General features: G+C 38.2%; 1 protein-coding gene across 1 annotated transcript; it reads left to right on the forward strand.

Annotated features, from left to right (window-relative positions):
* Nucleotides 1-393: 393 nt before the first annotated feature.
* MAT2B (methionine adenosyltransferase 2B) lies at nt 394-10,827 on the forward strand. Its single transcript, XM_039343789.1, has 7 exons — nt 394-550; nt 3,897-4,091; nt 4,549-4,663; nt 4,948-5,100; nt 7,568-7,761; nt 8,790-8,903; nt 10,115-10,827. The coding sequence occupies exons 1-7, from the start codon at nt 488-490 to the stop codon at nt 10,283-10,285; spliced, it is 1,005 nt and encodes a 334-aa protein (XP_039199723.1). The 5' UTR covers nt 394-487; the 3' UTR covers nt 10,286-10,827.
* Nucleotides 10,828-12,945: the final 2,118 nt, after the last annotated feature.

Genomic DNA, 12,945 nt, shown 5'->3' on the forward strand with positions numbered 1-12,945 from the left:
ATGTTGAAGTTTGAATCTGAATTTGCGTTACACTGACTAAGAAGTGTTTTGAGGCAAAGAACAAGAAGAAATTCAATTCATGGGGAGGCGGGGTCAGGATGTTTTCATGTATTTTTTTTTGCCCTGCGGCTCTAAATATTTCCGCGATAGGAAAATGTACAAAGGGCGGCCCCCGGCTGCTTTCTCGAAGGTGGGTTTCTAAAGGATATATACTGTGGGGAGTGAAAGTTAATCAGCCCTCAAACAAGCCAGGAAAGCCTTTCGCAAGACGGAACAGCTGGATTGAGCCGCCTTGCCCCTCCCGCCATAGCGCACGCCGTTCGCACGTCCGCAGTGAGGCGCTCTCTCTGATCCCCGCCTCCCACGGAGGAAAGGACCAATCAGCGGCGCGGCTGGAGGACAGGGGTGGGACTTTGGGCGCGACAGCCGCCTCCACAGTCCAGCTGAACGCGGGTGGCGGCGGCGCCTACGGACCAAGGCAGGAGGGATGGTCGGGTGGGAGAAAGGGCTCCGCATCCATTTTGAGCCGGGGAGCTGTTGGCTCGAGGAGGTGAGGAAGGATTCTCAAACCACCACCCCTCCCCTCCGCTTTTCCGTGGTAAACATACTGGCCGCGCCTCCTCTGCGCCGCCTCATCCTTCCGGCTCCTTGGCTGTACTTTGGCGGCAGCTTCCTTGGTCTTTCTTGCCTGTGGGGAGGAAGACGCCTTAAAGGGGTCCTCGGGCTGCAAATCATGAGTTGGCTCGCCGATCTCTCTGCTCTCAAAGAGGGTTTTCTCCTGTGCCTGTGCTTATGTGACAGTTTCCCCCCACCCACCCCCTTTACTGGTGGTCTCTGAACGTGTTGGATTAGGACGCCCATAATCCCCAGCCAGCATTCGTTAACGGTGGAGGTTTTAGGGCTTGGGATTCAACCCAGCTGCAGGGTGCCAGGTTGGGTGAACAATTATAAACACTCGGGGAGGAGTGAGCTATAGAGGGACTTTCCTTTTTCCCGAGTACAGCGTGGGAGGAGAGTTGTTAAAATAAGCCATGCACGTGATGGGTTAAAAACTGCTTGTTGTTGAATGAAAAATAGCCTGTTAAACTGTAGTCGAGCAGTTAAACTGTAGTCTTAATATTGCATAACACTCAAATATTCACAGTTCCATTATCATGGGCCTAGTAAACAACCTTTCAGCAGTAATGTGCTTCTAATGGGATTCCTAAGGTTTTCTATAATGGGACTCTGCACAGACTCCGAGGCTCTTTCTGTTGACTAAGTTGGGATAATTTATTTGCATCCCTCTTCCTCCTCCTAACTGTTTCAGTAAGAATTCCATACTTTTTGCATAGCCTGGAGTAATCATTCCTAGTTCTTATGGTCACTCCCCCCCCCCAAGGAAAATAATGCTGATTTTATTATTTGTCAAGTATTTGGGCCTTTTCTACTTCAAAGACAGACCTTGTGTTTTGTTTAAACTGGTTTAAGTGCTTGATAAGGATATGAAATTCCATTTTCAGAACATTTGTGCCCTGCTCCTAAGTTATGTAGAACCTCAGACAAATGTACAGATCAACAAAGGCAAGATAGAACTTGCTGTCAGACCTAGCAATCTAAAAAAGACAAGTCATGAAAGGAAAAAAAAAGAGTAGAGAAAAACCTCTCAAGTATCAAGGTTGTGTAATTCCAATAACTATTCATTATAAGCAATTGGAATTATAATTATGTTAGTTATAATTCCAGAATCCTACTAAAAGTCATTGATCGGTCTGGAATGGAAACACTTTCTGGAATAATTATAAGGTAAAACTTCAGCAGGACTTTTGGTAACTCTGTGTTTCTCCTTTGATGGGTGAAGAAAAGCAATTTTGTATTGTTTTTGTTTTTTTAAGAAATAACCCACCTTGGAAAGATTTTCTTGACAGTTTAAAGCAGGGGTGTCAAACTCAATTTCATTCAGCATTGCGGTTGCCCTTAGGAGGATGTGTGTGTTTGGCCTATTGGGTGGGTATGGATGAAGTGGGTATGGCCTATTGGGTGGGCATGGCCAGCTCTACATCTTTTGCGTCAAGAGTGCCTGTGGGGGCCTGGGCAGTAATGGGACAGATCTGAGGGTCTCTGGCAGAAGGAGGTGGGACCAGGGCAAATGCCAAGGCATGGTCCACTGGAGAAGCCCCACTGTTCCTCTCAGACTATGCGGGGGGCTGGATGGTGGTGCGGGCTGCCAGGAGCCCTGGGCAGCAAAGGTCAAATGCCCAGCCTGCTCCTCGAGCAACCGCGGCACCAAGCCCAGCCCCACTTCTCCAAGGGGGCGCCCAGCTGCACTTACATCCTCCTCAAAGCTGCTGCTGCTGTGCTTTCTCTCCTTAGCCAGGTTGCTCATGATGGTATGAGAGCAAGGTCAGAGGGAGGCCATTCCCTCTCCATGGGAGGAGACCCGGCTTTGTATCCAAAGCTTCTTAGCAATAGGATGGGAGACCCCCAGGATAGGCCAGGAGGAGGAGGCAAGGGGATGGTGAAAGGGCAGCAGGGCAGGACTAAGGCAGGACTTACCTCAGACCCTCCCTCTCCTTTCCTTCCTTCCTAAGTACAGAGTGGTGGGAAAATATTTGAGATGAGAAAAACAGGCAAGAAACGCAGCTGGGGACGTGTCACCCTTCGTGCGGAATGAAGAAATGCACCATCGCCTGGAAGTGGCCAGCACATGGCCCTCACCTACTTCACATAACTGGCTTGGGCTGTCTGCCCAGGCTCTGGGGAAGGGGATGCCATGAGCAGCATGAGAATCAATGTTACCTGCGCAATACCGCCCAGCTCCCAGCCTGCCCAGTTTCGGCAGGCAGTGAGGTACTCTCCTCACAGTGCCGAGAGATTGAGCTGGGCGATGCGAAGCTTGCCAGCTTTGCACCTTGCCTGCTGAAACTGGGCAGACTGGGAGCTAGGCACATTGCACTTCTCATCAGATTCGTGCCACCCGGCTCAGCCTCTTGATGCTGTGAGGAGAGCGTCCTGCTGTCTGCCGAAACCGGGCAGGCTGGGGGCTGGGCAACGTCGCACTTCTTTTTGGATTTGTGCCGCCTAGCTCAGCCTCTCAGCGCTGTGAGGAGAGTGCCCCACTGCCTGCCGAAACCCCTCCTCTGGAGCCCATCAAGCCGGATAGTGAAGTAGGCGAGGGCCATTTGCTGGCCACTTCCAGGCGATGGTGCATTTCTTCATTCCTCACAAAGGGTGACACCTCCCCAGCATGCACCCGGGGGGGGCGACACGGCAGGGGCTGGTTCCTCGCTGGTTCCAGACAGCTGGAGCTAAGACTGAATGCATTTCAGCATAGATGGCCATCACAAAATTGTACATTGGTTCCTGGCCAACCTGGGCTAGGGCCAAGGCAGAGGGGGCCGTTCCCTCACTGTTTCCAGGATAGCTTTGCAAGCCACATGAAACCACTTCGTGGGCCACATCCGGCCCTCAGGCCTTGTGTTTGACATGTCTGGTTTAAAGTAAAATAAAAAAAAATAGATATATTTTTTTAATAAACCTTTTTGTAGATATCAATATCAGCGATATATAGTGAATAGTTCTAAATTATAGTCATCTTTTGATGATTACAGCATAGTATATTTTCTTTCTATATGTATGTTAGCACTTAAACTAATCTGACTCATTAATTTGATCCTGTTCTGTTATGACTCCATGAAATCTGTGAATAAAAACTTGGGGGAAAAACGTACATAGTACATTATTGTTGATATTTCAACTTTCTGTACAGCACGGATTATTATTGAAGCTGCTATTTTGTGGCTTCAGTTCAATTGAATTTGTAAAAATAAGGGAAAGAGATGTACAGGAGCATGCAACAGTTTTGGAAAAACATTGATAATTTTATATGACTATAGATCATATTTTGATTTTTTTAGGAAGATGTTGATATCCCAAATAGACGTGTCCTAATTACTGGTGCCACTGGACTCCTTGGCAGAGCTGTTTATAAAGAATTTAAAGCAAATCACTGGCACACTCTTGGCTGTGGCTACAGTAGAGCTCGACCTTTGTTTGAACAAGTTAATCTTTTAGATTCTGCTGCTATTCACAGTATAATCCAAGATTTTCAGGTAAGAATTTTTAAAGGAAAGGAAATGTTTCCCATATTGTTCAGAATTGCTTAACAATTTAACTGGTTTTCCTAAATGTTAGCATATCCTATTCAGTATGTAGCAAGAATATTCTGTTTTTAAACAACTGGGACTTTACTTTTTTGAAATGCTAGAAAAAAAATGGTAAAATGATCATACATTTAATAAATTCAATAAAAGTAGTAAATTGAATTGAATTTATTAAAAATGAGGTCATATTTCTGGAATTTTTTACTTCATGTATGTTTTGAAATTCTTGGAGTGGAACAAGGAAATAAACTGCTAAATAGCAAAGGAATTTTGGATGGATAAATTTTGTATACATTCTGGTAGATCTCAGCAATATAACAAAGTTTTAGCTAGATAAAGGATATTTAAATGAAACTTCAATGGTCCTTTTTGAATGAACTTACTCATATGTGTGTATGGTTTCCAGCCTCATGTGGTAATACATTGTGCAGCTGAGAGAAGGCCAGATATTGTAGACAGTCAACCAGATGCTGCTGCTCAGCTCAATGTGACTGCTTCAGGAATCATAGCAAAAGAAGCAGGTAAAAACTATTGATTTTTTTTTAAAAATAAGGTTAAATTATTATCTTCTATATTCTAAGTGTAGGTAGTTTGACCAGTGTTGAAGAATTTCTGCCAGTTAATGTTTGATTAACATGGTTTGGTAAAAGAGGAATGTGGGATCTACTGATTGTTATTTTAAATAGAAGGTCTTTGGTATGATTCAGCAAGTTTCTTAGTAGTATAATTTACTGAAGAACTGGAAGCCAGATGGAATAGTCCCTTTGTTACACATTTAACTATGATAAATCTCTTTCAAATTTAGCTCAAGTGGAAGCATTTCTAATCTACATTAGTACAGACTATGTATTTGATGGAACAAACCCTCCATACAAGGAGAACGATATACCAAATCCTCTAAATCTCTATGGCAGAACCAAACTAGAAGGTGAAAGAGCAGTTTTAAAAAACAGTGAAGGTAAGTTTATATTTGGGCACATATTTCCCCTTCTCCCTTTTATTGTTTTATAGCAGCAAGACACAATAAAAACAACAAAAAATGGTAACATTACAATAAAAAGATATATATTATTGTGGTTAAAATAAGCTAAGAAGAAAGGAAGGGAAAATCCAAATAATATTAATATAGGCCTTAGACAGTTAGACCATATCAAATATATATTTTGACATTTTTTAAATAAGATTTGAAAAATGATTCAAGAGCCAATCTCTTGAACTAGTTGACACATAGAAAGAATGTTGTCTTTAACAAGATTAATTCTGCATAAAGTGTGAAATTCCATATTTTTGGAATATTGATTCAGTATCACTTTTATATCTTTAACTACCACGTTTTCCCCCCAAGTTTATGTTCACATATTTGATGGAGTCAGAACAGAACAGGACCAAATCAATATGAGTTGATTAGTTTAAGTGCCAGCACACATACAGAAAGAATCTCATATCTCTATATTTATTTCATATCTTCACACTGCTTGCATTGGTGCGCAGCAGGAGGCTGTGCAGTGCATCATGCCAGTGCCGCTGCTTCACACGGTGTGCCACAAGCCGCAGCACTGGCAAGACAAGCCGTGCAGTGTTCTACAGTGAGCAGCAGCACCGATGCAAGCAGCGCAATGAGCCATGCGGTGTCCTGCCCGAGCGGCGGCACCAGTACGAGTGGCGTGACGAGCCATGCGGCTTCTTGCTGCGATTGGCAACAGTGACACAATGCGCCACATGGCGTGCGGCCGCAAGCAACCGCAGAAGAACTCAAGCTGCTAAAATATCCAGGCCATATTGTGTTGACATATTTTAATTGTATATGTTGCTGTTCAGCAGTTATTTCTCCTCCTGTTTGATTATGCATATTTAAGTATTTCAGTTTCATTATCTGAAACAAACTCTTATGTTTCTCTTGAATTATCCCTCATTGAATTCTACATAACAACATGAGCAGAATAACACAATTAGAATCATTTTCACTTTTTTTTGACAAACATTTCCTCCCCAAAGACTGCATTCTGCTGTTTCTATCAAGCACTTGCAAGTCTTAACATTTCTCAGTTTTCTTCTTTAATAAACAAGGGACACAGAATCATCATTTTTTCTTAGTATTTTAGTGTTTATATTTAATTTACAATCATGTGCTCTATTTTCTTTGTTCAACATGACTGTTTTGGTCTTTGGTTTGCTAAAAGAAAAACATGGAGGAAGTGAGGCCAGCATGCGATAGGGAAGGAAAGATTCACCTGTCTCGTGTGCCCTTGTATCAGGAGGTACAAGAGGGAGATGCATTGAGGCAGACGTTCTCTGTGGAGTTATTCTTCTTTGAAGTAGTTAACCCTCCAAGCAAAGAATGGCCCCCATTCTCATGGTCTTCTGGAAATTGAATAATACTTGACTTTTCTGGATGCCTTGAACGATTAGGACAGCTGGATTGAGACCCATGCCATATCTGGGGATATTGCTATTGTGACTTTATTGTGGTTTGATTTTATGTTCTGTTCTGTCTTTGTATTGTTACTTTTGGTAGCATAATGTAAGTAACATTAGATTGTTGATCTGTCATAGATAAGAAAAATTAAAATGGTTAGTATTTAATCTATCTGTAAGCAGTAGCTAACATCTTTTTTTCATTGTTTGAATGGAAAGGTGATTACATAACAGGAAGAATGATGGGTTATAAATTATCAATCATTTTATTTATAAAATTTAGAAATCACCCATATTGGTCAAGGCTTTATGAAAATATTTCACCCCTTCAGAATATAAATTTGAGCTATTTTGTAAATCAAGCTGCAGTATATAGACAGTTAAACCGTTGGCCATAAAAAGATCTCATACAATTTTAAAATACCGGTTTGCTTCCTTTTCAATGATTGACCTTCACAGTAAATAATTCTGGCTTGGATGTGCTTACTTACAGGACATTCGGAAAGTATTCAGACCCCCTTCACTATTGTCAATTTTGTTATACTGCAGCCTGATTCTACAGTTGTTGACATTCATGATTTTGTCATTAATCTACACTCAGCACTCCATAATGACAAGTGAAAACAGAATTTAGAAATGTAACTTGTTCGAACAGCGGGTGAGTGCATGCGCACATGCTCCATTTTCGTGAGTGGCAGGCAGAGCCTGTTGAATTTGCAGACTCATGTTGGTAGTTTCCCAGGTATTATTACCTTAAGCATAATAGCACTATGGTTTATAACTTTATTGTCAAAGTTATCATGGGAAATAAAGCTATGTGGAGTTAATTTTGACAGTTTTAAAGCAGTTTTCACATACCATATATAAAATAATTTGGCTTGTCCCAGTTCAATCTGTCCCTTTTCCATATTTTTTTTCTGTTGATATGAAGTTTACAGCATTTTGGGTAATTGCATGGTTATATATTTTGATTTGTGTAACATTTATGGCTTTTCTTTCTTTTCTCTTAGGTGCTGCTATCCTTAGAATTCCTATTTTATATGGAGAAGTTGAAAAGCTGGAGGAGAGTGCTGTGACAATTATGTTTGATAAGGTGCAATTCAATAACAAATCAGCCAATTTGGACCACTGGCAGCAAAGGTTTCCAACATATGCCAAGGATGTAGCCATTGTTTGCCAACAGCTGGCTGAGAGGAGAATGGTGGTAAGAATGTTCTTATATGTATTATATCAAGGTTTGAAGCACTGTTTCACTTGTTCAGTGTCTACAAATAATTTTTTTATGTATTTGAGGTTTCAAAAATACATGCAGACTTCCTAAAACCAATAATAACATGTATCTGATTACAGTGCAATATGAACGATGTAATTAGGTTTTGTTTAAAACATGTAGGATACTTGTACAAGAACATGTGGTTAAAATTTTCAATACAATATGATACTATAATCTTAAGATTGAGATAATAGTTAAATAGAAATTCTATGGTGGAAGAATAGTGGTAGTGTTGTTGGAAGATATGAAATAACTATAGAGATTTTTTTATGCTTATCAGAAAAAAACAGCCACATGATTCAAAATTTTAAACAAAAAGGATCTCCATCAAAAAGTTGCATTTGTCAACTCCTCCTTCCCATGTATGTCTATACATTCGGTATTTATTTACCAGTTTTGAAACATTTTAAAAAAGAAATAGCTGTAATTAAATGTACACTTATCGTTCTGATGTTCATTATATTTATGAAGCTTCCTGCTTCCAGTCTAAATGCAGGGTGTTAAGGAGCTGTGTTCATTTAGCATTTAAAACATTAGATAATTCTAACTAAGGCTAAACTTTTAATATTCAGAGAGCTCACTGAGATTTTTTTTTAATGCATCTTATTAATGCATCTTGGATTGCTAGAGTTTATTTGCTACAATAACAAAAACGGTTGTAAAACAGCCACAACTATTCTTTTAGAGAAGACCAGTTCATTGAAGTTTTTTTCTTAGTAACACTATTATGTACAAAGTAACATGTAGCTGAGTTGAATACAGTATAGTAAGTATTATATTATGTAGCAGAAAAAGTGTTCTAATAATGCAAGAAAACAGTGCATTGAATTAAATATTGCTTCTGATATTAGTCTTTGGTGGCCTCCTATAAAGGTTGTTATTTATTTACCCCTTCCTAGAACTTTTTAGTATAAGAAAATTGAAATGAGTTCAAATTGTATGTTTGTTCATTTTCCAAGGATCCATCCATTAAGGGAACATTCCACTGGTCTGGTAATGAGCAGATGACGAAGTATGAAATGGCACGTGCTATGGCTGATGCTTTCAATCTTCCTAGCAGCCACTTAAGACCAGTAAGTAATTAATTGGAATGAGCTAACTTGTAGTTGGTAAATATTTGGCATTTGTTTTATATAGTGCTATGAAATCTTATCCTTGAAGAACAATTGCTCTCTTTATCTGATAACATTTTGAAATTGATAATCCAATTATTTGATCTTCATTTGGCTCTTTGGAAAGCAATGCTTATTTTTGTCTCTGCAATTGTAAATGATAACCGTATAACAATGTAGCTCAAAAATTTCAGCTGCAATTAAGACGCCATGTGGAAGGGATGAAAAATTGCTTTCTGATTATAGTTTCTCATAGCCTGGTGAGTGACTATCTGAATTGTCCTTCTATGTTGCCTTTTATGTAAATACTCATCTAATAAATGTTTACATGAAGGCAAGTGCAAGGAATTCTAGGTACCCAGAGCCTGGAAAATTAGAAAATAAATATTTTAAAGTATATCAAATTTATCAAATCTAGAAATGAATTCCTGTATGTCTTTTCTGTCTGCCTCTAGTTTCCTAATAAAGGGAAAATGTAAAGTAGAGGTAGAACTCACCTTACAACCACAATTGAGTCCAAAATTTCTGTGGCTAAGCAAGACAGTTGTTAAGTGAGTTTTGCCCCATTTTTCTTGTCACAGTTTTTAAGTGAATCACTGCAGTTGTTAAGTTAGAAACACTTTTGTATGTGAATCTGGCTTCCCCATTAACTTTGCTTGTCAGAAGGTTGCAAAAGGTGATCACTGGGACACTGCAACTGTCATAAATATATACCAGTTGCCATGTATCCAAATTTTGATCACATAACCACGAGGATGGTGCAACCATCCCAAATGTGAAAAACCGTCATAAGTCACTTTTTGCAGTGCTGTTATAACTTTGAATGGTCCCTAAATGAATGATTGTAAGTCAAGGACAACCTGTAACTTTTGCTCAATTTACAGTCAAAGACTACCTTTAGAAGCTTCTTCTCAGGAGATACAAATGACTTTAATGTCTGCATGTATCTTTAATTCAGTGACTAAGACTTGGATAGAAGTATTTTGGCAGATAATTAGCGATTCTGTTTTGCACTTTTTGCAGATTTCAGGATTTCTTGATGATTATTGAAATATTACAATGTGTGAGAGAAAAGTGATTTGGGGATAGGAGAGAGAGGATCCTTAGAAACAACTGCATTTTGGGATTTTTTTTATGCTGAACAATAAATACATTGATCTTTTAAATTAAAGATTATAGATAGCCCAGTACTGGGTGCTCCTCGTCCTAAGAATGCTCAGCTTGACTGTTCCCGCCTTCTGATGTTGGGCATTGGTCACCATACTCCGTTTCAAGTTGGGATCAAGGAATCACTTTGGCCTTTCCTCACTGACAAGAGATGGAGACAGACAGTGTTCCACTAGCTTGTAGATATTTTAGTGTAAGTATGGTATATGACGCACTTTTTAAAAAAGGGGAGAAAGAATAGTTTTGTATTCAGCATTCTGTGTTTCAAGTTCAATCAGGTAAAAATATTGTCTTGCACTAGTGAAATTGTAAGAAGTGTTGATAAAAAAATAATTAACCCTGTTTGAAGCTGTTAATATATGTTTATGTTTATCACTGGCTTATCATAAAGATCTAGTGATCTACAATTATTGCAGTCCTCAGTAATATGGAATGAGAATGTTTCCTCACATGCAATTTTTGTGTTTAAAATTGTTGGATAAGATCTCTTGGCATTTATTTTCTTGATTACCATAAATAAATATTGTAATGCAGGACTTTAATGTTTCCAATGCAATTTCAAATTAAAAAAACTGCTTTAGATCTGATTAAAAAAAAAAATCTAATAAAATAAAACTTTATTTTTGTTTGGAATGAATGTGTACTTATACTTTACATGTTTCTACATTGTACTGCATCCTGAAACTCCAGCATTGTATTAAACAGTTCACAACTGCAAGTGCAAGAATGCAAGTACTTTATTAATAGAATTTAAGTTTATTTTTTTAAATGCAAATGTATTTTTTCCTTACTAATGAGAGTATCATTTACAAGGATTCTGCTAAAACAGAAAATAACATACATTGAGACAGCACTTTTTTCCTACTACTACCTGATCTCCCAAGATAATGCATCCAAGAAAAAAAGCTATGCTTATTCCTATGACCTTTCCTTCAAAATATGTTGATAGAGTAACATAACAGGTAAATGTAAAGGTTTCCCCTACCCAGTCGTGTCTAACTCTGGGGGACAGTGCTCATATCCATTACTTAGCCAAGTGAGCCAGTGTTGTCTGAAGATGTTTCCACGGTCATGTGATCAGCATGACATCACAGTGCAGAATAAAACATGGAACCCTGTTACCTTCCCACCGAACTGGTACCTACAGTATTTATCTATTCACATTTTCATGCTTTCAAACTGCTAGTTGGGGAGCTGGGGCAAAAACAGGAGCTCGCCCCTTACACGGCACTTGGATCTCAACCCTAGGCTGTCAGCTTTCCAGCTGACAAGCTAGGCTTAAACTCTGAGTCATATGGCCCCCATCACTAACATAAACATGTTATATGTATTGAAAAATCTCTTGTGGAAATTAGATACTTTAAAAAAAAACTTTCTTAAACTTGGAAGGAGTTACAAGCATATATATTAGAATTTAATTTAATAGATATTTTAAAATGCATAATGTAGAGAATACACTTTTTTACGTGTATTTCAAAATTGTTTCAAATTAGGTTTTTTAAAAAACAATATTCTTCTACTTTATCTATTTATAGACTCTTCAGTGAGTCCATTGCAATCTCAAACCGAGCTCTAGGGACTTTTTAAGTATGAAATTTAACTATTATAACTCAACCAATTCACATGGTATTTGAATATGTTCTTCTAAGAGTTCTCTTTTTATAGAATTTATTAAGAAGGACTTTTTTAAAAAATTAAAGTTTTATTCATTTACGAGAATTCAATAGACCACATCAAGCACATAGTATAACAAAGCAGAAACTGGAGTTAATGCACTCAGGAACAATTTGAATATTCTTTGAAATTCATTGACAAAAAATATTAGGAATCATAAGGGAAAGCTAGAAAGTCACTGGCTTATCACTTGAAACAACCAGAACTGAGAAAGTTTTATCCCTGCAATTCAGGCTGATGATGGACAGTTACTTAACAAAACAGAATCTATGTTATGATATTTATAATATTTATATCTACTAGGATTCTGGTAACTGCACCACAAGTTATCAATTTCCTGTGAAGTACTGAAGAGATTTCTTGGGATGATAAAATTAAATAAATATAGCTGTTGACATTACAAGAAATCACAAAATTTCAGCTAGGGAAAGTCCTTGAATCAGATGGACTTCCAAATAAATACAGACTTATTGGCACCTACATAGAGATCTGTAATCATTTAATCGTTTTATTTTTTGTTTACCATTTTATAGTCCCACAAGATACACAAACTAGTTTAATACCTTTGCTTGATGCGAATGCTAATACAGTCTCCCTATCCAGGAGACTATATAAAGTAATATGTATAATTCGGCCACATCAATCTGGATTTATTAAAAAAAATAGACAACCTGACAACATCCACCTGGTGATTAATATTATAGATATTGTAGCAAATGGAATTAACTGTTCTAATTTTCTTCCTTTCCTATTGAAGGAAGGCCTTTGATATGGTACAAATCAAATTAAAGGCTAAAGTTTTTCGTCATTTATTGGATTATAGTTGGGTATCTTTACCCTATGGCTAGGGGTTATTAAGAATAGAATTGTTTCAGACTTTCAAATTATACTGTAGCATCTGTAAGGATGCTTTTTGTTTATTAATTTTCAATTTGTTTCCTGAACTATTGGCTTCTTTGGATAGCTATTTTCAAGATACGGAGGGTATTTGACAATGAATATAAGTTGTTCTTACATGCTGATGATATCCTTGGTAATTATGCAGTGTCATTACCAAAACCTTATTGAAGTACTATAGCAATATGGTTAATACTCTGGTTATACAATTAACTGGAACAAGGCTAATTTCCTGCCTTTGGCAGCTTCTCTATGAATTACTGTA

This window comes from Crotalus tigris, unplaced genomic scaffold (genome assembly GCF_016545835.1).
Source record: "Crotalus tigris isolate CLP2741 ecotype Arizona unplaced genomic scaffold, ASM1654583v1 scf7180000017551.9496454, whole genome shotgun sequence".
Lineage (NCBI taxonomy): Eukaryota > Metazoa > Chordata > Lepidosauria > Squamata > Viperidae > Crotalus > Crotalus tigris.